This window comes from Phyllobates terribilis, unplaced genomic scaffold (genome assembly GCF_046119375.1).
Source record: "Phyllobates terribilis strain yellow unplaced genomic scaffold, ASM4611937v1 Scaffold_99__1_contigs__length_5935540, whole genome shotgun sequence".
Classification (NCBI taxonomy): domain Eukaryota; kingdom Metazoa; phylum Chordata; class Amphibia; order Anura; family Dendrobatidae; genus Phyllobates; species Phyllobates terribilis.
The window spans coordinates 557,889-583,321 of record NW_027362859.1 but is presented as its reverse complement, the minus strand read 5'-3'; the positions used below and the strand labels follow the sequence as shown (position 1 = coordinate 583,321).

Genomic DNA, 25,433 nt, shown 5'->3' with positions numbered 1-25,433 from the left:
GCAGAATAGCCCTAATCAGTTTGCAAAGAACATGTCTAGCTGTCTGCTGCCGTGGCAGCTGGACAACTCTGAGGTAGTACTATTACAATACGTTGATGATCTTCTTTTGTGTGCCCCCACGGAGCAAGTGTCCATCAGGGCCAGTGTTAGCCTCCTCAAGCATCTAGCAAAACTGAATTGTAGAGTCTCAGCCTCGAAACTTCAGTTTTGCCTCGGTCAAGTGGTTTTCTTAGGCCACTGCCTTACTCAGGGTGCCAGACATCTCACAGAAGAAAGAAAGACCATCTACCTACTACCATTTCCAAAAGATCCCATAGAGCTGCAACGGTTCCTCGGACTATGTACATATTGCGGACAATGGATCCCAGGCGTGTCACGTCTGATGCAACCCCTATATGATGCATTAAAAGAAGACACTCTGGCTGGTGTAAACAACAAGGACCACCAAGAGCTGCTGCAACAAGCCTTTGAGCAACTAATATCAAGGATAATGACAGCCCCTGCCCTTGGAAACCCAGATTATGCTCAACCTTTCCATTTTTATGTCTCCGAGACAGGAGGGCATGCAGCCGGGGTACTCACGCAGAGACACTGTACAAAGCAGCGCCCGGTCGGTTATTACTCAGCGCGTTTGGGCCCAGTAGCCAGGGCCTCCCCCAGCTGTCTAGGAGCGGTTCACGCCACACAGCAGTTACCTGAAAAAACGGCGGACATCATCCTTGGACATGAGACTCACATTTATGCTCCACACAATATTGCGGCTGTTTTGGCTTTACAGCAACTTAAACATCTGTCCACACAGAGACACCTGCGGCTGCAGTGTTTGTTGATTTTGCCAGAAAATGTGAAATTATACCGGTGCACCACCATCAACCCGGCCACCCTGCTACCAGCACCTGAAGGAGAGGGGAAAGATGCTCCACCACATGATTGTCTGGAACAAATTACTGCGGAGTCAACTCCACTTGTTTTAGTGGGGGAAGTACCCTTGGATGACCCAGGACTTACGTTAAATACGGATGGATCCAGATATGCTGACACCTCTGGCAGGTTTCATACTGGATATGCTGTCACAACTGAAGATACATTGGTAGAGCCTGAAGCTTTACCTCCCAGTATGTCAGCACAGGAAGCAGAGCTCAAAGCTCCGATTGCTGCTTGTCAACAGGCCGAAGGAAAACGTGTGAATATATTTACTGACTCGAGATACGCCTTCGGGATTGCACATGACTTTGGGGAGATCTGGGCAAGGAGAGGCTTTGTCACGACTGCAGGTTCTCCTGTGAAAAATGCTGAAAGCGTCAGACAATTGATGGAAGCGGTACAACTACCAAGACAGTTGGCTGTTGTAAAGGTAAAAGCTCATACCTGACCAGATGCCCCTGAAGCAAGAGGTAATGCACTTGCTGATCTCCATGCTAAGCAAGCAGCTCTTCTTCCAACATCCATGTCCATGGCTGTTACGCGGCAGCAGGCCAAACAGCTAAATTCCGTGCCAACCCAGGATCAACCTGCAGAAAATCATCAACCGGTCCATCCAATCACAAAGCTACGCTGCACATAGCAAAAAGTCTCTAAAGAAGAACACCAGTCATGGAAGGAGGCGGTGCTAAATTGATAGATGGGCTATGGAAAAAGGGACAACTGTATTGTTTGCTTCGACTCCTATATCAGGCCGTTGCAGCCTGGGCCCATGGACCGGTGCATCGAGGGAAGAATCAAGCTTTGCTACTGGTACAGAAACTCTATTGGGCCCCAGGAATTTCCATCGTGTTGAGCGCACAAAACAAAGGTTGCACAATATGCCAAACCAGCAACCCAGGCAGATTACCGAATGTACCGACAAAACACCTTGCTAAACCAGAGTATCCGTTCCAACGATTGCAAGTTGATCATATCACTCTCCCTAAAGCAGGACGATATTAATACTGCTTAGTGGTAGTGGATATGTTTTCCAGCTGGCCAGAAGCATTCGCCGTTCCAAACATGACTGCCAAGAAGCTGGTCTCTGAAGTTGTTTGCCGGTATGGAGTCCCAGAAGTTATCGAAAGTGATCAGGGACCAGCCTTTTCCTCATGCGCATATCAACAAATACTTACCATGATTGGATCAACAGTGGCGCTGCATACTCCTTACCATCCTCAGTCAAGCGGCAAGGTGGAGAGATTGAATGGCACACTGAAAAGGCAATTGACCAAAATGATGCAGGAGACTACGGCCCAGTGGTCTGAACTCCTTCCCATTGCACTATACCACATACGCACCACCCCCATAGGGAAACAAACTGTCACCCTATGAGATACTATTTGGGTCACAACCAGCTATAGCTCGATTTACCCCATAACAATTATCAGAAGAAACAGATCATGTTGTGCAATATGTGATTCAGCTTGCCAAAGCCTTAACTAACACCCATGCATTAGTATCATCTTCTATTCCAGATCCAGCTGATGCAGAAGGTTATCATACCCTCAAGCCCGGAGATTATGTGTATGTGAAGAGGTATGTACGGAAACACGGACTAGAACCATTGTATGACGGACCATACCAAGTGCTCCTTACAACCCCAACAGCAGTAAAACTTGAAAGGTGGTCAACATGGATCCATACTTCACATTGCAAACGTCAACCATCCTGAGATGTTTTATGATAATATGTATGGTTAGATTAATCAATACCTGGAATAGCCTACAACAGAGTACTGACCCTTTTAATAACAAGTTCATAATTCTTGTACCAAAATCTGGTGGTGAGTAGAGTCAATTAGAGAACAACCCGATCAGTGACTGTTGGATATGTACTCACTCACCAGTTTCAGCCACTAGTATGCCTTTTCTGGCGGTCCCAGTCACTCTGGAAGAAATACTAAACTGGCCCAATTGTAGCGACGCCCTTGCTAATAACGCTACTAAGTTTAGTAGATTATGGAACACCACCGTATCTCCACTTGTGGCAAGGAAATCTTACTGCCACCAGTAGACACCTACAATTTCTTACCCTTAAAGGAAACAAATGGGTGCCCAGAAACAAGTCCTCCTTGACTAATTTAGGTTTCATACCAACTGAAGGTCTACAAATCAGTTTTAATGCTACTCCTAGTACGGCAGATGCTTTTAAACCATCATTGTTGGAAAGATACATTCATAATCACTCATGGGTACATGCAAATCTGTTTATAAAAGGTACCAATGACACGTTATAAAATATCTGGTAACATCCCTTGCAATGAATCTTCTGAATATACAGTATGCCTATTGATCCAACATGTGGCAATCTGGATATTGGATACTGTAGCCCCCTGGGACAAATGCCTTCATGGTGTATGTTCTCAAATAACACCGTTTTTATCGATTTGGTACATAAATTAGTATTACAGCACTCTGCTTTATGGGATCTGCCATCAGCCACATTTTGGGTCTGTGGGAATAATGCGTATAAATGGCTCCCAGTCAGAGTAGGGGGGACTTGTACGTTGGCCCGGCTAACTCCAGCCACTTATCTTATTCCCCATAGTAAAGTAGATATGAGAGCCATCCACGCCCATCAGGAAGACCTCATTTAGTACAAATGAGTATACCCAATAAGATAGCCAGAACTGTCTTCCTCTACCCTATTGTAACACAAATGTGGGACAAATTAGTGGAAGTCACTGACTACTTAGGTGACAAGATTTGGAGTATATTGGAATTAATACTACTGTTGCGGTGCAGAATCAACTTATTACAGTAGCTAATCAACATACTTTAGTTCTGGACTATTTGACAGCAGCTCAAGGAGGGATGTGTCAGGTTATAGGCCCAGCCTGTTGTCACTATATTGACCCCGACTCTACCATAAGGTTAAAGACTAAAATGGAAGACATTAGGAAACTCAGGGAAGAATATAACAAACATAATGAATTGACCAAAGACAGTTGGTGGTCTGATACGTTCTCCTTTTAAAATCCTGCTAATTGCTTTAAAGGGATTGGTGGATGGATTGTTGGAATATTACAAGGAGCGTTGCATATTGCTGCTTGCATCTTGTTAATATATGTTTTACTAAAACTAGTCTTTTATTGTATCCCAATTTGCATGAGGAAAACCTACTGTTAGAACCCTCCTGTTAGTTTTTTCTATTTTGCTGGTCACATGACTTTTTGCCTATATAATCCAGCTCCGCCCTCCTGGTCTTGCTGGACTTCAGTGTTACATTTACTCTTAAGCTAGCCAGGTGCCTTGTACCTCACTCTGTAGTTTGCTTGGTCTTTTGACCACTAGTACTTCTGTTTGTTTGTTTGTCTTTGCTCTGCTACAATTTCTGCTAGGAGGTGTCCAACTATATCCCAGTCCTTAGTTCTTGTAGGGACCCCTCCCTTATATCTATAGGTCTGCGTTCAGACTACCCGAGGACTTAGGAACAGGTCCCCCGCTGCATCGTAGGGAATCAGCTTAGTCCTATTGTAGGGACAGTCCTATCTTTCCTTAGTGTTTGTAGCAGTTCATAACAGTAAGTCCAGCCCAAAAATAAAACACTCTAAGGAAAGAAATCAGCATGGTGTCGGTTCAGGAGTTGGCTCAACACCTGCAGGGACTGTCTTTGGAGGTGGCCGAGCTCCAGCAACACGTGAGTAGCTGTCCTGGAGCACATTTTGTCGAACAGAAGGTAGGACTGCCAGATTTTTTTTTATGGTAAACGGCAAGATTTTTTTTCCTTTAAAAACGCTTGTTTATTATATTTTCGTTTAAGACCCAGATCCTCGGGGAATGAATCACAGTGCATTGGGTTTATAATGTCACTTTTGCGCAAAGAACCACAGGGATGGGCCTTTTCTCTACAACCTAATGATCTGTGTTTTAGATCTGTGGAAGATTTTTTTTCTGCTATGGGGTTGTTGTATGATGATCCTGATCGAGTCTCATCTGCTGAAACTGAATTAAGACATTTGAAGCAGGGATCAGGTGATGTGGAAAATTATTGTACATACTTCAGAAGATGGTCGGCTGAAGTGGAATGGAATGACTCAGCATTAAAATGTTTGTTTCTTGATGGTCTAGGTGAAAGGGTTAAGGATCTGCTGATTGACTTCCCAAAACCTGGAACCTTGCAGGAGGCAATGCAATTAGCCATACGTGTGGACAGGAGACTGCGTGCTAGGAGTAATGAAGAGAAATCTACTGCTATGGCAGCTCCTAGTTTTCAGAGGGTCTGTTCGGAGGGTGGAGAATCGATGGAGATTGGGGCGATGTCACCCCACTCTCAGGAAAAAGACCGCAGGTTTGCTAAAGGATTGTGTTTTATTGCGGTAAATCTGACCACTTTATTAAGAACTGTGTGCTTCGTTTGAACAAAGAAAAAAAAAAAAAAAAGAGGTCAGTTACGCCCGCATAGCTTGTTTAAACTCAAAAGGAGTATTTCTTTCTGGAAACACCTCATTTCAGGAGGAGTTGATTGAATTTCGGGTATTTGTGGATTGTGGTTCTACACTCAATGTGATTGATGAGGGTTTTTTGGAAAAATTTAAATTAGAATCCAAACTTTTGTCATCTCCTATCTCTGTGGTTGCTGTTGATGGCTCTCCCTTGAAAGGTATTACTCACAAGGTTTTTGAATTTCCCCTCACCATTAATGGTATCCACCAAGAGAATTTGGATTTGGCGGTATTAAATAATGTGCCTGCTCCAGTGGTTTTGGGGTTACCTTGGTTAAAATTGCACAATCCTGTACTGGACTGGTTTACCGATGAAATTAAGTCTTGGAGTCCTAAGTGTTATGATAGATGTTGCAATGGTCGCATTGCTGCTGTGGAAAAAGGGGAATTACCTGTACCTATTCATGATTTTTGGAAGTTTTTTTCTGAGGAGGAGTCGCAAGTTTTGCCTCCTCATAGGGACTATGATTGTACTATTGAGTTTGTCCCTGGAGCAACTCTTCCCAAGAGTCGCTTATTTAATCTTATTATCCCTGAGAGAAAGGCCTTGGAGGAATACATACAGACAAGCTTGGCCGCCGGTCACATTAGACCTTCTAAGTCACCTGTGGCTGTTGGATTCTTTTTTGTAAAAAAAAAGGACGGTGGTTTACATCCATGTCTGGACTTTCGCGAAATTAATAAAATTACAGTACGCAATTCCTACCCACTGCCATTAATTCCTGACTTGTTCAACCAGTTAGTGGGGGCCAAATGGTTCTCTAAGATTGATCTCCGGGGGGCATACAATTTGTTACGTATGAAGGAAGGTGATGAGTGGAAAACTGCTTTTAACACTCCAGTGGGTCATTTTGAGAACCTGGTTATGCCCTTTGGTCTTACCAACGCACCAGCGTTTTTTCAGAACCTTATTAATGACATCCTAAGACCGTTGATCGGTAAGAATGTGGTGGTGTATTTGGATGACAATTTGATTTTTGCGCCGGATCTGGAGTCTCATTGGCAGAGCGTACGTGAGGCATTGCAGTTGTTAAGCGACAATTCACTTTTTGCTAAGCTGGAGAAATGTGAGTTCGCTGTGCAGAGAATTAGTTTTTTGGGCTACATTATCTCCAGCGAGGGCTTTGAGATGGACCCGGTGAAGGTTCAGGCGGTTCAGGAATGGCCTAGGCCTATTGGTTTGAAACCAATACAGAGATTTTTGGGTTTAGCCAATTATTACAGAAAATTCATTAAGAATTTTTCTATAATTGTTAAGCCGCTGACCGATCTCACCAGGAAAGGTTCGAATACGGTCCAGTGGACTACTGAGGCCATTGAAGCTTTTGTGTATCTCAAGGAGAGGTTCAGTTCTGCCCCCATCCTTATGCAGCCTGATGAGACCAAGCCTTTTTTGGTCGAGGATGATGCTTCTTCGGTGGGGGTCGGTGCTGTTTTGTCTCAGGAACACAAGGATGGAGTACATCCCTGTGCTTTTTTTTTTTTAAAAAGAAATTTCTGAGACCAAACTTCATTACGATGTCGGTAATCGGGAATTGCTGGCGATTAAACTCGCATTTGAACATTGGCGTCATCTCTTGGAAGGTGCTAAATTTCCCATTCAGGTTTTTACTGATCATAAGAATCTGATCTATCTTGATGCTGCCAAGCACTTGAATGCCCGTCAAGCTAGGTGGGCACTTTTTTTTTTGCGGTTTAATTTTTCTGTTACTTACATTCCGGGTACCAAGAATGTAAAAGCGGATGCTTTATCTCGCAGTTTTTCTCCCATGGTTGGTACCGAGGAGGAGGAGAGCATTTTACAGGAAGGTGTTGTGATAGCAGCATTGGACTCCGTTTTGGAAGAGGGGATTCTGAAAGCCCAGGAGGATGCCCCATCTAACACTCCCCATGGGAGGTTGTTTGTGCCTAGGAACTTTAGGAGAGTTTTGTTTGTGGAGTGTCATGAGTCTCGGTTGGCAGGTCATCCAGGAATTTCGGAGACTACGAGACTTGTAGGTCGCAGTTTTTGGTGGCCTGGGTGGCAGAAGGAAGTCATTAAGTGGGTGAGTCAATGTACTGTGTGAGCTAGATCTAAGTCTTCACATGCTCCTGCTGCGGGGTTGCTTTGCCCTCTGGAGGTTCCTAGTGCTCCTTGGACGCATCTTGCTATGGATTTTATTACTGACCTTCCTGCCTCTGAGGGTTTCACTGTTATCTGGGTGGTCGTGGACCGTTTTAGCAAGATGTGTCACTAGGTTCCCTTCATCAAACTGCCCTGCGCCAAGACACTCGCTAAGGCTTTTGTTAAAGAAATTGTCAGGCCCCATGGCGTTCCTACCGACATTGTTTCCGATAGGGGACCTCAGTTCGTGGCTCGTTTTTGGCGTGCCTTTTGTGACAGGTTGGGAGCCCATTTGTCATTTTCATCTGGTTATCATCCGGAGTCTAATGGACAGACAGAAAGAAAGAACCAGGATGTTGAACAGTTTTTGCGTTGTTTTGTGGCTGACAATTAAGAGGGGTGGTCTGAGTTTCCGCCACTGGCTGAATTTGCTCTTAACAACCATACATCCTCTTCTGCAGGATGTTCTCCTTTTTTTGGTTGTACTGGGAGACATCCGTCATTTGGGTCATTCTCCAAATTGGTATCGGCTGTGCCGGAAGAGGAGAATTTTTCCGGTGATTGGGAGAGAGTTTGGACTGATGTACGTCGTAACCTTCAAGAGGCTAACAAAAAATCCAAGAGGTACTTTGACAGGAAACGTCAAGAGGTTTTGTTTACTGTTGGCGACATGGTTTGGTTGTCCTCTAGGAATCTGCGGTTGAGGATTCCTTCTAAGAAATTGGGCCCGAAGTTTGTGGGTCCGTTTAAGGTGCTGCAGGTAGTTAACCAATCTGCTATTAGGTTGGAAGTTCCTACCTCCTGGAAGATTAATCCGGTGTTTCATGTTTCCTTATTGAAAAAAGCTGATGTTTCTGATAGGGACGCCACTGTCTCTGTTCCTCCGGTAGAGGAAGACGGTGAATATGAAATTTCTCGCATTCTTAATTCTAGATGGCATAGAGGAAGATTGCAGTATCTCGTCGCTTGGAAAGGTTTCGGTCCCGAGGATAACTCCTGGGTAAGGGCGGATGATGTATCTGCTCCTAGACTTGTCGGAGCGTTTCACAGGTGGTTTCCTGATAGACCTGGGCCTGGAGGATCCTCATAGAAGAGGGGGTACTGTTAGAACCCTCCTGTTAGTTTTTTCTATTTTGCTGGTCACATGACTTTTTGCCTATTTAATCCAGCTCCGCCCTCCTGGCCTAGCTGGACTTCAGTGTTACATTTACTCTTAAGCTAGCCAGGTGCCTTGTACCTTACTCTGTAGTTTGCTTGGTCTTTTGACCACTAGTACTTCTGTTTGCTTGTTTGTCTTTGCTCTGCTACAATTTCTGCTAGGAGGTGTCCAACTATATCCCAGTCCTTAGTTCTTGTAGGGACCCCTTCCTTATATCTATAGGACTGCGTTCAGACTAGCCGAGGACTTAGGCGGGTCTGTTCACAAGGAACAGGTCCCCCGCTGCATCGTAGGGAATCAGCTTAGTCCTATTGTAGGGTCAGTTTTCCTATCTTTCCTTAGTGTTTGTAGCAGTTCATAACACCTGCCAGTCATCAGAGAGCAAGGAGAACGCTGTCAACCAACATCCAGTGCTACTATACACAGACCTCCCAGATGTGACCAGCATTGAGGACCTGGACGACAAGGGAATGATGACCTTCACCCGCTTGCCAAGACGAACCTCACGTCTGAAGATCAGAGTTTTATGATTATATCAACGGACAAGGGGGGGTGGACATGCCGTGATGGCCTCAATTGGTAACAAGGGCACTAAATGAGTGAAGACCAATGTCCCTCAGGCTCAAAACATGACCCTGGGATAGCACCTCTATTGTTGATAATAACATAATTTTTAGGGGGAAAATGTAAAGGACATATTGATATTCATGCTATAGTTACTTCATTTTGTGCTTGCTTCTAAAATCATGTTATTATTACACCTTGAATAGCATACATTCTTTTCTCCTGCTTCACATGCAATTTTCTCACAAGAACCTTTTCTCTCAAGAACATTCTATGAATCACCCTGCTCCTGTTATCTAACTAGTCTGAGCCGGGATGTATAACCTTGTAACTTTCCATCATGAGCCGAACTAACGATAATATGACCATATGTGTGTTTCTGTAATAATCGTACAAACATTGGTTTAAGCCTGTAGTATGGCTGCAGGTGATTGGCTATTGATATACTCAAAACAATATATAATGCTAAGTAAAATAAACGGGATTAGAGATTCTCCAAATCCTCCCATACAGAGCTCTGTCTTCGTCTGGTTTCCTGATTGCAATCAACCTTGTAACATAATAATTTGACACTCACTTGGTCAACCGTGAAGGGTCATTGCTGCCCTCCTTCAACAGTGACCTCGGCCCGTTTACTGACTACTTTTGTGTGATTTTGTATTTTCTCTGACCTCCATGTTCTGACCCAGCTATCTGACTATTCTTCTTGCAATCTCACACCACAGAACATTAGGTAACACTGTGGCCCAAGCTTAGAGGGTCTCTGTCCAAGTCCAAATCCATGTAGAGGGGTTAAAGCAGGGTTCCCCAACTCCAGTCCTCAAGGCCCACCAACAGGTCATGTTTTCAGTATTTCCTTAGTATTGCACAGGCAATAATTCCATCACCTGCACAGGCAATAATTCCATCACCTGTGCAATACTAAGGAAATCCTGAAAACATGACCTGTTGGTGGGCCTTGAGGACTGGAGTTGGGGAACCCTGGGTTAAAGGATGATGAGCAAGGCAAACCCTGGGATCTGGAAAATGGAGTAGATAGCGCTAAGCCTGTTTGTGGTAGCCATCTTTTGAGCTGCCAGGTGAAAACGAACAGTGTCCACAATACATTGCGTCTGCACACCATCCCAGCAAGATCTGCATTCAAATACCTAAATGGCGCTCCTTCCCTTCTTAACCTGCCATGTGCCCAGACAGTAGTGTACAACCGTATATAGGGTATTGTCAGATTCAAGAGAAGTTGAAATATTATTTGTAAGGTCCATTTGTTTCCCATTATCCTTTGTGAAGAATTCCAGAGTTATCATCATATAAAGTGACACACGTCAGATTTGAAAAATGGGCCCAGATAGGAACACAAAACTGGCTGCAGGAAGAGGTTAAATCAGAGTATTTTGGGCACTAACTACTGTAGTCAAAAACTGTGAGTATAGACAATAACACATCTACTGAAATAATCAATCTCAACAGTCTCCATCAGTAAGTAGTGAGTAACTACTGGTGAAACCTCTCTGGGGTAATTAGAGTATGGGGCACGGTGGCTCTTGGCAATCTAAACTATCGTAAGGGACAATATTTTCTGGCAGATGAGTTTCAAGAAGAAATATTAGACGTTCAAAGAGAACTTTTTATAATAGTGCAGAGATGAGGTGTCTAAAATTTAGCTTAGAGAGATATCATGTCACAGATGTAATGTTTTTTTTTGTTTAGTTTATCACAATCTTGTTTGACGTTAGACGGTTTTAAAATAAATTGAAAAGTCAGGATAAAGGGAAACTCTGTTGTTATTGTACAGAAATTCACACTTGGCCCTCACTGCACATTTAATGTTGTAGATCATAAATGTGAAGTTTGGCCAGAAAGACTGGACCTGGTCTTGTAGGGACCATATGAGCACATTCAGCAGCACAGAAGGGAGAGAAGGTAGATTCATCCAATAAGATATCAGGGTTCTAAGAAGCCAACAGCATCATTACCCTCCGCTTTCTCTTACAGGCCCATCATAATATTTTTCTTCAAGTAATTTTCTGGCTTTGTGGTTTACAGATCTGGGCAGGTAACGTCTCCTAATCACAGGGGGTAGGTGGATCCTCCAGCTTGTAAGTTCTATGGAAAAGGGTTTCAATGCCCAAAATCATTTGAACAGTTTTGGGTGGAAGAGAATGTTGTGGTCTAGAGGCAAAATGGTGATCACATGATGGTGATATGGCCGGACTACACCACCGATAAAGCAGCCACAGCCGGTGACTGAGAAGAATCTGTGACTTCTCTGTATTCAGTGGTTACTACTCACCTGGGTAGTCATATGTAGGAGTCTCCTCTTTACACCACTCATCACCCCTTACATATGTCTCTGTAGTATCAATATGGGTCAGATCTTCACCCTGAAACAAATATTGTAAAAGTCACAGACAGATGGAGAAGTCACATCTATGATCAGCTCTAATCCTGCCATCTCCACCGTTCTCATTACACAAGTATAAAACATATAATACTGGTGGATAAAACAAGACTGAGCACAAGACCTTCACAGCCGTCTACACATCATAGGGGAGATCTCATGACACCTTCTCTCCATCTACCTGATGATCCTGAGGAACATTGGGATCTTCTTGTTTACAGTCATGTGGAAGAAGAGGACGGGGACATCTGTCTGGTGTTGTCCTCTTACTGGATAGATCTGGAGGAAACACATAAGGGACTGAATTCATTCTTTACATACAAATAGTTATAGGCCGTGTGCATTTAGTCCTGTCTATTACCTGGTGATGTGAGGGGCTGAGGAACCTCCATCATGACGTCTTTGTACAAATCTTTGTGTTCTTCTAAATACTCCCACTCTTTCATGGAGAAATAGACAGCGACATCCTGACACCTTATAGGAACCTGACACATACAATGACACCGTCATCTCCCCGATCCCTTAATAGGGTTACTATATAATGTCCCAGCAGTGTCACCTCTCCAGTCAGCAGCTCAATCATCTTATAGGTGAGTTCTAGGATCTTCTGGTCATTGATATCTTCATGCATCAGGGGAAGAGGTGGAGGCCCCGTGAATGGGCTCAGGAGTCTTTCCCATCCCTCAGACACATGGACCTGACGGCGCTCACTAGAGGTCTTCTTCACTACTGTGTAATCCTGGTTATGGAGAAACACATTAATAAATCTCACTAGAGACATTTCCAGAGTCCTCACCTCTCCAGTTCTGTCCATCTGTTATTCCCATAGATAAGAATGATGTAATGTGACGTCATCAGAATCTCTCACCTCTCCAGTAAGACGGAAGAGGATCTCTAGGGTGAGGTGTAATATCCTCTCCGCCATCTTGTCTCTGTCAAAATCCATCTTTGATGGGTCAATAAGGAAAATTCTCTTAAATAGAAGATCTTCACTGAGAGGATCTGATATTGTAGAGACCTGAATGAGAAAATGATGAGCCGATGTAACATCATAAAAATCCTGTGTAATAATACAATTACTGGAGATAATAAGGGAAACATATGAGGAGATATATTATTTTACAGTATTTAGTTTTCTGCTTTACATTTAGTAATAAAACCTATATATTTTAGGCCACAGACAACAAGCAGTTTCTTCCTTGGAGTCTGTAGCTGAAGACGTTTCTCAAAAACTTATCTTCCATAAAGCTAATTCTCGTCTCATTTACCGACACTGCAATAGGCATTAGCAATACTGCAGGAGATATTCATTACACGTAACATGAGAAATAACTACTTCATGATGAGGACGACATTCATCTTCTACTACGGCTCTAGAAACATATTTAGCCACAGTGCTTCACTGACTACATCTCCACCGGTCGTCTATATGAATGTTTCTCATCTTCCCTGAACTGTAATCTTCTATCACATTAGATCTCATGTCTGATTCACACACAGAAGTTTGAGGCTTTGACACATGGTAAGGTTTCTAATATTATACAGAGTAGGACTATCCCGAATGGGTTCACCTTGCCATGGTGGAATAGCTTTCATGCTATTTTTGATCAAAAACAGACCGCCGGGGGGAGCCGCCTGAAAAATGCTCGAGTTTCCCATAGACTTACATTGGGCTCGTTGCTTGGGTCGAGCACCCGAGTGTTCCTATGTGCTCAACCCGAGCATCGAGCACCCGAGCATTTTAGTGCTCGCCCATCACTAGTTCCGAGTTTAAATCCCTGGAGCAGAAAAAATAAACTTTAGTTTTTTAAATGATGTTGGCTAGCACACAAACTTCACTGATGCTTGGCTTTGATATCTGACTTTTCTCACACATCAGAATAAGAATCACAATTACTTTTAGACCCCCTGAGTATTATCATGGTTAATCTCATAAGCTAAGAAAAACCTCTAGGGACCCTGAACTTTTTATTATTAATTATTATTATTATTATTATTACTATTATCCTTTCAAACCAAAACTATGTGACACAGATGCCTTACCATTAAACTGTAGGTTCATTATTTGATTATTTCGCTAGCGACTTCAGTCTGTGTCTCTCAGCTTAAGTGTCTATTAGCTGAAGTGTCTGAAATTTGAATTAATTCTGAATAATATGATGCATGCAGACTGTACCTTACATGCCATCACCACACTCTAATCAGCATCTGTTTATCCATTCCTCTTACAGGTACGTCACCCAGCTTTTCCCATGCTGTCTTCCCTATACCATTTTGTTCCAATTCTCTAATGGTACGTCACCCAGCTTTTCCCATGCTGAATTCCATGCTGTCTTCCCTATACCATTTTGTTCCAATTCTCTAATGGTACGTCACCCAGCTTTTCCCATGCTGAATTCCATGCTGTCTTCCCTATACCATTCTGTTCCAATTCTCTAATGGTACGTCACCCAACTTTTCCGTCTTGACTCCCATGCAGATTTCTCTATTTCTCTACCCCTATGTTTTACTGGTATGTGACCCAGCCATCCCCCCAGTTTCATTTATGGCCTTGTTTACTCTGTTTTGAGCATCCAGCATCTGGTTCAATCTAATCAGCTGATCAAGATGAGCACAGACCACTCCCATCTGCTTCACAGCTGAATGCATTCTGTAGGCCATATATTGAGAACTAGGAGTCTGTGTCAGACTTCAGTCTGTGTCCCTCAGCTTAAGTGTCCATTAGCTGAAGTGTCTGAAATTTGAATTAATTCTGAATAAAACCTGAAGTGAACTGAAGGTAACTGGATACTAAATCACAGTAAACAATGTTTGTGTTTGTTTTCTCTCACCTCCTTAATCCTTCACTTCTTTCAACCACCCTTAATCCCTACACCTAGTAAGGAACTCTTCATCTCTCCCTCCATTCTCCCCACCCATCTCACCTCCTCCTCAGAGCTATTCCACAACATACAATCCTTTGTCTCCAAACACAGACAGCCACCTCATGCCCTCTCCTGCTCCCACCTAATAACGCTTTCTCTGCTCCTCCTTACTGCCGGCGACATCTCTCCAAATCCTGGCCCTCCTCACCACATCCCTACATTCACTTCCACCTCCTACCCACGATCTATCCCAAACTCTCGTAACCCTTATACCCATCCGCCCAGCCCCCGCTTCCCAGTTCCACTAACAGGAGCTCTATGGAACGCTCGCTCTGTCTGCAATAAACTTTCCTACATTCACGATCTCTTCATCACTAACAAGCTTTCCTTCCTCGGCATCACTGAAACCTGGCTCACCCCCTCCGACACAGCCTCTCCTGCTGCACTTTCGTATGGCGGATTCCACCTCTCCCATACCCCCCCGCCCCACAGGCAAGCACGGTGGAGGAGTAGGTTTCCTCCTCTCAGATAACTGCTCCTTCACCCATATCCCACTGCCGCCCGCAATTACTCTCCCCTCTTTTGAAGTGCACTGCGTGCGCATCTACTCCCCATCCAACCTCCAAATGGCTATCATCTACCTCCCCCCAGGATCAACCACCACTTTCTTTGACCACTTCACCACCTGGCTCCTTCATTTCCTCTCCGTTGACATCCCCACTATCATCATGGGCGACTTTAACATCCCCATTGACACTTCCCTCTCAGCTTCCTCTAAGCGTCTATCCCTCACTTCCTCCTTTGGTCTTACCCAGTGGTCTTCCACACCCACCCACAAAGACGGCCACACGCTGGACCTCATCTTCACCCGCCTCTGTTCCCTATCTAACCTCTCTAACTCACCTCTCCCTCTCTCTGACCACAACCTACTCACATTCTCTTCTCTCTCCTCCCCGGGGCAACAATCCCCACTCCACAAACTTGCATACCCTCGTAGAAATCTCAAACACCTTGACCTACACTCTCTCTCTGAATCCCTCCTCCCTCTTACAGACATTAGTTCCTTAAATGATGCAGATGCTGCTGCCACTTTATACAACACCACAACAGCTGCAGCTCTAGATTCGGTCGCCCCTCTCACGCATACCAAGGCTCGCACAATCAACAGACAACCCTGGCACACCAGCCTAACTAAAGAACTGCGAAGGGCCTCCAGGGTTGCTGAACGTAGATGGAAAAGTCCCACTCCCATGAGCACTTCATCGCATTCAAACAGTCCCTCACTACCTTCAAGTCCACACTCACTGCAGCAAAACAAACATACTTTGCATCTCTCATATCCTCCCTGTCTCACAACCCTAAACAACTATTCAACACCTTCAATTCTCTTCTCCGTCCCCCAGTGCCTCCTCCCTCTCCTCTTATTTCAGCCGAAGACTTTGCCTCATTCTTCAAGCAGAAGATTGACACCATCAGACAAAGCTTTTGCCTAAAGCCCCCACCGCCCCTCCCCAAACCTACTCAACCCTCCTCCTCCAAAACTACATTCTCCACCATTTCTGAAGATCAACTTTCCTCCTTACTCTCCAAATTACACCTCACCACCTGTAAACTTGACCCAATCCCGTCCCACCTCATCCCAAACCTTACCACTATCTTCATCCCAGCCCTAGCCCACCTCTTCAACCTGTCACTAACAACTGGTGTCTTCCCCTCATGCTTCAGACATGCCTCAATCACACCCATCCTCAAAAAGCCCTCCCTTGACCCATCCTCCGTGTCTAGCTATCGCCCCATATCACTTCTCCCCTATGCCCCAAAACTACTGGAACAACATGTCCATTCTGAACTGTCCTCCCACCTCTCCTCCTGCTCCCTCTTTGACCGCCTACAATCTGGTTTCCGACCGCACCATTCTACTGAAACTGCACTGACTAAAGTCACAAACGACCTACTAACCGCCAAATCTAAGCGACACTACCCTGTCCTCCTCCTCCTAGACCTGTCATCTGCCTTTGACACAGTGGACCATTCCCTCTTACTCCAGACTCTCTCATCTCTTGGCATCACAAACTTGGCCCTATCCTGGATCTCCTCATACCTAACAGACAGGACATTCAGTGTCTCCCACTCACACACCACCTCTTCATCTCGCCCCCTATCTGTCGGTGTCCCCCAAGGTTCAGTTCTAGGACCCCTGCTCTTCTCCATCTACACCTTAGGCCTGGGACAGCTCATAGAGTCTCATAGCTTTCATTATCACCTCTATGCTGATGACACACAGATCTACCTCTCTGGACCCGATATCACCTCCCTACTAACCAAAATCCCACAATATCTGTCCGCTATTTCATCTCTGCTAGATTTCTAAAACTTAACATGGACAAAACAGAATTCATCATCTTTCCGCCATCTCATTCAACCCTCCCAACTGACCGATCTAAATCTACATTCCAAAAACACTAGTGCACGCCCTCATCATCTCCGGCCTTGACTACTGCAACCTCCTGCTCTGTGGCCTCCCCTCTAACACTCTCGCACCCCTCCAATCTATCCTAAACTCTGCTGCTCGACTAATCAACCTGTCCCCCCGCTATTCCCCGGCCTCTCCTCTCTGTCAATCTCTTCACTGGCTCCCCATTGCTCAGAGACTCCAGTTCAAAACCCTAACCATGACATACAAAGCCATTCACAACCTGTCTCCTCCATATATCTCCGACCTAGTCTCCCGTTACATACCTGCACGCAACCTCCGATCCTCACAAGATCTCCTGCTCTACTCCCCTCTTATCTCCTCCTCTCACAACAGTATACAAGATTTCTCCCGTGCTTCCGCCCTACTCTGGAACGCTCTACCCCAACGTATCAGACTCTCGCCTACCGTGGAAACCTTCAAAAGGAACCTGAAGACCCACCTCTTCCGACAAGCCTACAACCTGCAGTAACCACCGCTCCACCATACCGCTGCACGACCAGCTCTACCCTCACCTACTGTATCCTCACCCATCCCTCGTAGATTGTGAGCCCTCGCAGGCAGGGTCCTCGCTCCTCCTGTACCAGTCGCTGTCACATTGTGTTCAAGATTCTTGTAATTGTTCTTGTATTATACCCCTTTTTCACATGTAAAGCGCCATGGAATAAATGGCGCTATAATAATAAATAATAATAGTGATATATAATTATAATAATTACATAGCAAAAGTAATTTGTGAGTTTGCAGCCAGTTGTTGGGTGGATGGAAAGAAAAATTGACAATAAAGAAATTTTATCATTAGACCCCTTTAAGAAATTATGCAAATGAACAGTCACTTGGAAATAGATATTTAGTAAATTAGTGCCTCCCAATTTACTTTGGCTATGTAATTTACCATGCTAATAGACAGCGTGTCTAAAACTCTTAGCACGTCAGGATGACAATCAAAATGTCAGATATTAAAAGTAAAACACCCCTGTAGTTTGTGTGCTAAATAGGGATAGTTAAAAAAAAAATAATAATAATAATATTTCTATTGGGATTTGAACTGTGACACTTTAGTTTCAGAGGTTGATGCCTTACCATTGAGCTATCCAGGCAAGTGATAGTAACTGGCAGCTTTTCTTGTCTTATGAGATCAACCATGAAACTACTCAGGGTGACTAAAAGTCATTGTGATTCTGATGTTTGAAGAAACTTACACATCAGACTCACACATCAAAATCAAACATCATTTGAATCTGTCTGGCTAGCAGTCTGTGCATAAGTCCCAATGAGTTTCAATCAGATTTGCACTGAAAATCATATAACCAAATGGAACTCCTAGGTTTCTTCAACTGAGTTAATAGCTCAGTGGTTAGTGCACTGGTGTCTGGATACAGAATTTTAGGTTCAAGTCCCATCAGCGAACAGTGACTTTTTTTATTATTATTATTATTACAGTTGTAATAGTCACTTATCAAAGTCACTTGTGAGAAACATTTGTCAGACAGGGTATTTAGCCTCAAACTGACATCATTATGATGTTTGATTTTGATATCTGATCATGTCCTAAAATGGACACTGCACTCCTGTGACTGTGTTAACCCCTCTAGTTGCTGGATGCTTCTGGAGCACAACACTTCCTGTCTCATGTGCTTGTGTTACTGCTAATAGTTGCTGAATGCTTTTAAAGCAACAGCACTACTTCTGCATGTCACACTCTGCAACAGCACCAATTCTGGATGTCACAATTGGCATTGCAGAAAATGACCTTGGTGGATGACGTTCAGGCCTTCCTAACGGTGTTTGAAAGGGTCGCTGAGAGGGAGAAACTTATGCCAGAGCAGTGGGCTGAGGTATTGGCACCATACTTGACGGGAGAGCCCCAGAAGGTGTACTATGATTTAGCTTTGCAGGACGCCAAAGGGTATGGCAAGCTAAAAACTGAGATTCTCGCCCACTTGGGGGTGACAATGACTATCAGGGAGCAGTGGGTTCACCGCTGGGGTAATCATCGGGACAAACCACCTAGTTTCCAAATGTTTGACCTGTTGCACCTGGTCCAGAAGTTGCTGGTACCGGATTCCCCTACACCTGCGCAGATGGTAGAGCGGGTGGTGATGGACTGGTTTGTGCACTCCCTGCCAAGGCCCATACAGACTTGGGTTGCCCAGGGTGATCCTTGGAATGCGGATGACCTGGTTGGACTGGTCGAGAGATACCAGGGGGTTGAAGGTTCCTTGGGAAGGCAGCCCACTCCATACTGGGGTTCCCAACAGGGGGCAGAGACTGAAAAGGGGGTGGGCCATCCAAGGTCCAAAGGGGCGGGGGAGGTGGTGCCTAGGGTCCCTACAGGTGATGTTGTTTACTGGAGGTGCCACGGCTCAGGCCATATAGCCGCCCATTGTCCGCTGAGCCGATGGACTGCAGCATAGGACGCCATTGTTCATATTATGCTTATCGGTTATCCGACCTACAGTGTGAAGTGTCAACCCAGCGAGGGGCCACAAGCATGTACTGTGAAGGTGAATGGACAGGATGTAACATCACTGCTAGAATCCGGGAGTCTGGTGACCCTTATGATGGCCACCCTTCCTCTTCAAATGATCCCAGGGAAAAAAAGTTGGCGTTCGGTGCATTCATGGTGATGCTAAGGACTACCCCATGGCCAGAGTAGACATTGAAATGGCTCACAGTACCGAGTCCTACGAGGTCGGCGTCGTTCAGGACTTCTTGCACCCTATTACTATAGGCTGGGACTTTTGTTTGTTTTGGGATGTGTGGGGGAAGAGTTCCAGGTTCGCTGGCTCAGATAAACCAGTTAACCCTGAGGAGGTATCACCACACCCAGAGTCAGACAGGTTTCCCTTTTGTGTCTGCCATTCCGGAGTTAGGGGTTACCAGCGAGAATTTTGGGTTTGCCCAACATAGGGACCTAACTCTGAAGGAAGCCTTTAATAATGTCACTGTTATAAATGGGGTTACACAGGAGCCGGGGGCTGACACAAGGTTTCCCCATTTTATGATGAGTGGGGAGTCGTTGTACCGGGTCAAGAAAGTGAGGGAGGAGCGAGTGGAGCAGTTAATAGTGCCGGGCCCCTATAGACAGAAGGTGTTGGACATGACCCATTGACATGTCTTGGGGGGATATCTGGGAGTGGAAAAAACGCAGGAACAGATTGTGCAGAGGTTCTATTGGCCCGGATGTAAGTATTGCAAGTCTTGCCCTACACGCCAGTTAACCGCCCCCACCTCTCACTTTCGAAGTCCCCTTGTGCCTTTGCCCATTATTGTAGAGCATTCAAGAGAATTGCTATGGAAATTGGTTGGTCCCCTGATTGAATCTGCTCGTGGGCAACATCAATATACACTGCTCAAAAAAATAAACGGAACACTCAAATAACACATCCTAGATCTGAATAAATGAAATATTCTCATTGAATACTTTGTTCTGTACAAAGTTGAATGTGCTGACAACAAAATCACACAAAAATCATCAATGAAATCAAATTTATTAACCAATGGGGGCCTGGATTTGGAGCCACTCCCAAAATTGGAAAAACACACTACAGGCTGCTCCAACTTTGATGTAATGTCCTTAAAACAAGTCAAAATGAGGCTCAGTATTGTGTGTGGCCTCCACGTGCCTGTATGACCTCCCTACAATGCCTGGGCATGCTCCTGATGAAGTTGCGGATGGTCTCCTGTGGGATCTCCTTCAGGATGGCACATCAATGCGAGCTCTGGCAAGAAGGTTTGCTGTGTCTGTCAGCGTAGTGTCCAGAGGCTGGAGGCACTACCAGGAGACAGGCCAGTACACCAGGAGAGGTGGAGGGGGCTGTAGGAGAGCAACAACCCAGCAGCAGGACCGCTATCTCCTCCTTTGTGCAAGGATGAACAGGAGGAGCACTGCCAGAGCCCTGCAAAATGACCTACAGCAAGCCACAAATGTGCATGTGTCTGCACAAACGGTTAGAAACCGACTCCATGAGGGTGGTATGAGGGCCCGACATCCACAGATGGGGGTTGTGCTCACAGCCCAACACCGTGCAGGACGTTTGGCATTTGCCAAAGAACACCAGGATTGGTAAAGTCGCCACTGTTGCCCTGTGCTCTTCTCAGATGAAAGCAGGTTCACACTGAGCACGTGACAGATGTGACAGAGTTTGGAGACGCCATGGAGAGCGATCTGCAGCCTGCAACATCCTTCAGCATGACCGGTTTGGCAGTGGGTCAGTAATGGTGTGGGGTGGCATTTCTTTGGAGGGAAGAACAGCCCTCCATGAGCTCGCCAGACTGCCATTAGGTACCGAGATGAGATCCTCAGACCCCTTGTGAGACCATATGCTGGTGCGGTTGGCCCCGGGTTCCTCCTAATGCAGGACAATGTCAGACCTCATATGGCTGGAGTGTGTCAGCAGTTCCTGCAAGATGAGGGCATTGAAGCTATGGACTGGCCTGCTCGTTCCCCAGACCTGAATCCGATTGAGCACATCTGGGACATCATGTCTCGCTCCATCCACCGTCACATTGCACCACAGACTGTCCAGGAGTTGGCGGATGCTTTAGTCCAGGTCTGGGAGGAGATCCCACAGGAGACCATCCGCCGCCTCATCAGGAACATGCCCAGGAACTGTAGGGAGGTCAAACAGGCATGTGGAGGCCACACACAATACTGAGCCTCATTTTGACCTGTTTTAAGGACATTACATCAAAGTTGGAGCAGCCTGTAGTGTGTTTTTCCACTTTAATTTTGGGGGTGACTCCAAATCCATCCATTGATGATTTTTGTGTGATTTTGTTGTCAGCACATTCAACTTTGTACAGAACAAAGTATTCAATGAGAATATTTCATTCATTCAGATCTAGGATGTTATTTGAGTGTTCCCTTTATTTTTTGAGCAGTGTATATTGGTTATCCTGGACTATGCCACACGCTTTCCTGAAGCGATTCCATTGAGAGACTCCATCGCAAAGAGTATAGCCTGCGAGTTAGTCCACGTTTTTTCCCCAAACAGGCTCACCAAAGGGAGACACTCACCGACCAGGGAACTCCCTTTATGAGTAAGGTGATGAGGGAGTTATGCAAAGTCCTGCAATTCTCCCAGGTGAGGACTTCAGTATACCATCCTAAGACAGATGGCCTTGTCGAAAGGTCTGAAGAGTATGCTGAGAAAGGCCATAGAAAGGGCCGCAGAAACTGGGATTGTCTCCTACCGTATCTCTTGTTCTCCATCCGAGAGGTTCCACAGGTCTCTACAGGGTTCTCGCCATTCAAACTCCTGTATGGCTGACATCCGCGGGGTCTCCTGGATGTTGCAAAGGAAACCTAGGAAGCAGAGGTCTAGTCCCACAGGAGTGTCATCGCGCCCGTCGCTCTGATGCAGGAGAGGATTGCGAAGGTGATGCCCATTATGAAAGAACATCTCCTCCAGGCACAAGAAGCTCATGCCAGAGTCTACAACTGGTCAGCCAGAGTGATCCAATTCAATCCGGGAGACCGAGTGCTCGTGCTAATTCCTACGGTGTGGGATTAGATCCCACAGCACCCTCAGGTCCGGGTCGACCACAAGTACATACTAGTGTTTTCTGAGGATATTAAAGATACGGTCACTGTGATTGTGACAAGTTTCTATTACTTGTGTTATCCCATATTTTTCTTGGTGTCTTGGTTAGGCATGGAGGAGTGTCTGTCTCTCCTGTTTTTCTGCAAACAATCGTGCAGAATCCAAAATGAACAGTGGGTACCTTATTCCTTGAATCTGGTGTTCATGTCTATTGCCGGTATATTAATATCTGTGACATTAGAGCAGTTTCTACTCAACTGTAAATATTGGCCCCATGGATATTGCTCATTTTTTTTTTTAGTAATTTAATAGTTTATTAGTGCTCATAGGTTAATGGTAGATGAGTGTCCCTAGGGTCCCATCCTGTTCTTTCTTGATTGGTACATCCAGGAAAGGCAACTCGTAATAATTAAACTCTGATATAAATCTAAGTCCCACTGTATGAATATTGAGTTCCCTGACAAATTCAAGAAATTGTTCACTCGTCTCTGACCAGATGATAAAAATGTTGTCAATATATCTATATCATACCCCAATATATGGATGCCACCACTTATGATCATCCCTGAATATTGTGGTTTCCTCCTATGAGCCCAGGAATAGGTTAGCATACGAGGGGGCACAGGGGCTCCCCATCGCAGTACCCCTGAACTGGTGGTAGTACTTCCTGTCAAAAAGAAATATGTTGTGAGTAAGAGTCAGTTTTAGAAGATCCTCCATGAAGTCATTATGTCTGCTACACTCTATTGATCTTGATTTCAAGAAACGACTTACTCCTCTGATATCATCCTCATGCGGTATATTACTGTACAAAGCCTCGATATCTAGTAAGGCCTGCTCCCCTACATGAGTGTATACATGCTCGAGGGTCTACATGTAGGGGAGCAGGCAGAGGGATTATTCCAACAGCAGGACCTCAGGCGGTACTGTGGAAATATTATACTGTGTGTGGGGGGATGGTGGTAGTGTAGGAATATAATATACACCTGTTTGGAATGTGTTCATTCCCTTGTAATCCTGATATATTTCATGTCCATCCCATGTGGAAGATACACAAGAAATCCATTATATCTCTCCATATGTTTAGACCTGCAAGTTTTTATGTTCATTCTTTTTATTTATTCCTGATCTTCATTCTTTTTAGTACGTCCCGGAACATTAAACTGTGTGGGGGGCATCATACATTCTGCATAAGGGGCATAATGGGGGCATTACACTGTGTGGGGGCATCATACATACTGCATAAGGGGCATTACACTGTGTGGGGGCACCAAACATCCTGCATAAGGAGCATAATGGGGGCATTACACTGTGTGGGGGCATCATACATACTGCATAAGGGGCATAATGGGGGCATTACACTGTGTGGGGGCACCAAACATCCTGCATAAGGGGCATAATGGGGGCATTACACTGTGTGGGGGCATCATACATACTGCATAAGGGGCATAATGGGGGCATTACACTGTGGGGGCATCATACATCCCGCATAAGGGGCATAATGGGGGCATTACACTGTGTGGGGCATCATACATACTGCATAAGGGGCATAATGGGGGCATTACACTGGGTGGGGGCATCATACATCCTGCATAAGGGGCATAATGGGGGCATTACACTGTGTTGAGGCATCATACATCCCGCATAAGGGGCATACTGGGGGCATTACACTGTGTGGGGCATCATACATACTGCATAAGGGGCATAATGGGGGCATTACACTGTGTGCGGCATCATACATACTGCATAAGGGGCATAATCGGGGCATTACACTGTGTGGGGGCATCATACATCCTGCATAATGGACATAATGGGGGCATTACACTGTGTGGGAACATCATACATCCTGCATAAGGGACATAATGGGGGCATTACACTGTGTGGGAACATCATACATCCTGCATAAGGGGCATAATGGGGGCATTACACTGTGTGGGGGGCATAACACATACTGCATAAGAGCCATAATGGGGGCATTACACTGTGTGGGGGCATCTTACATACTGCATAAGGGGCATTACACTATGTGGGGGCATCATACATCCTGCATAAGGGGCATAATGTGGGCATTACACTGTGTTGGGGCATCATACATCCCGCATAAGGGGCATAATGGGGGCATTACACTGTGTGGCGCAACATACATACTGCATAAGGGGCATAATGGGGGCATTACACTGTGTGGGGGCATCATACATTAAGCATAAGGGGCATAATGGGGGCATTACACTGTGTGGGGGCATCATACATCCCACATAAAGGGCATAATGGGGGCATTACACTGTGTGGGGGCATCATACATCCCACATAAAGGGCATAATGGGGGCATTACACTGTGTGGGGGCATCATACATCCCACATAAAGGGCATAATGGGGGCATTACACTGTGTGGGGCATCATACATACTGCATAAGGGGCATAATGGGGGCATTGCACTGTGTTGGGGCATCATACATCCCACATAAGGGGCATAATGGGGGCATTATACTGTGTGGGGGCATCATACATACTGCATAAGGTGCATCATGGGGGCATTACACTGTATGGGGCATCATACATACTGCATAAGGGGCATAATGGGGGCATTACACTGTGTGGGGGCATCATACAGCCTGCATAAGGGGCATAATGGGGGCATTACACTGTGTGGGGCCAGTAAAGGGGTCCTGTACTATGAGAACAATACGTTTCCTCCCTTCCTGTCTCCATAGTTGGGTCGCATGTATCTATTACATGAAACAGAACAAAAACCTTATGATTCTTATAAAGGGGCAACACAAGACCCCAAAAGAGTCTCGGTGCTGAAGGGGTTAATGCCCCCTGCGCCCAGTAATGGGGGTCTCCACATACCTCCACCTGCAGAGCCGCCACCACATATATGGCTGCTCTGTGCGCACAGGAGCTGTGATGA

General features: G+C 45.3%; 1 protein-coding gene across 1 annotated transcript in view; it reads right to left on the bottom strand.

Annotated features, from left to right (window-relative positions):
• LOC141198694 (uncharacterized) overlaps nt 1–25,433 on the bottom strand; it is a 41,001-nt gene extending 15,568 nt beyond the window's left edge. Inside the window, exons 1-6 of the mRNA XM_073663100.1 lie at nt 25,373–25,433; nt 12,504–12,653; nt 12,195–12,374; nt 11,997–12,120; nt 11,817–11,914; nt 11,528–11,618 (exon numbers count right to left, since the gene is read on the bottom strand). Of these exons, the coding sequence (XP_073519201.1) occupies nt 11,528–11,618; nt 11,817–11,914; nt 11,997–12,120; nt 12,195–12,374; nt 12,504–12,581 (571 nt within the window). The 5' untranslated portion in view covers nt 12,582–12,653; nt 25,373–25,433. The remainder of the gene's footprint in view (nt 1–11,527; nt 11,619–11,816; nt 11,915–11,996; nt 12,121–12,194; nt 12,375–12,503; nt 12,654–25,372) is intronic.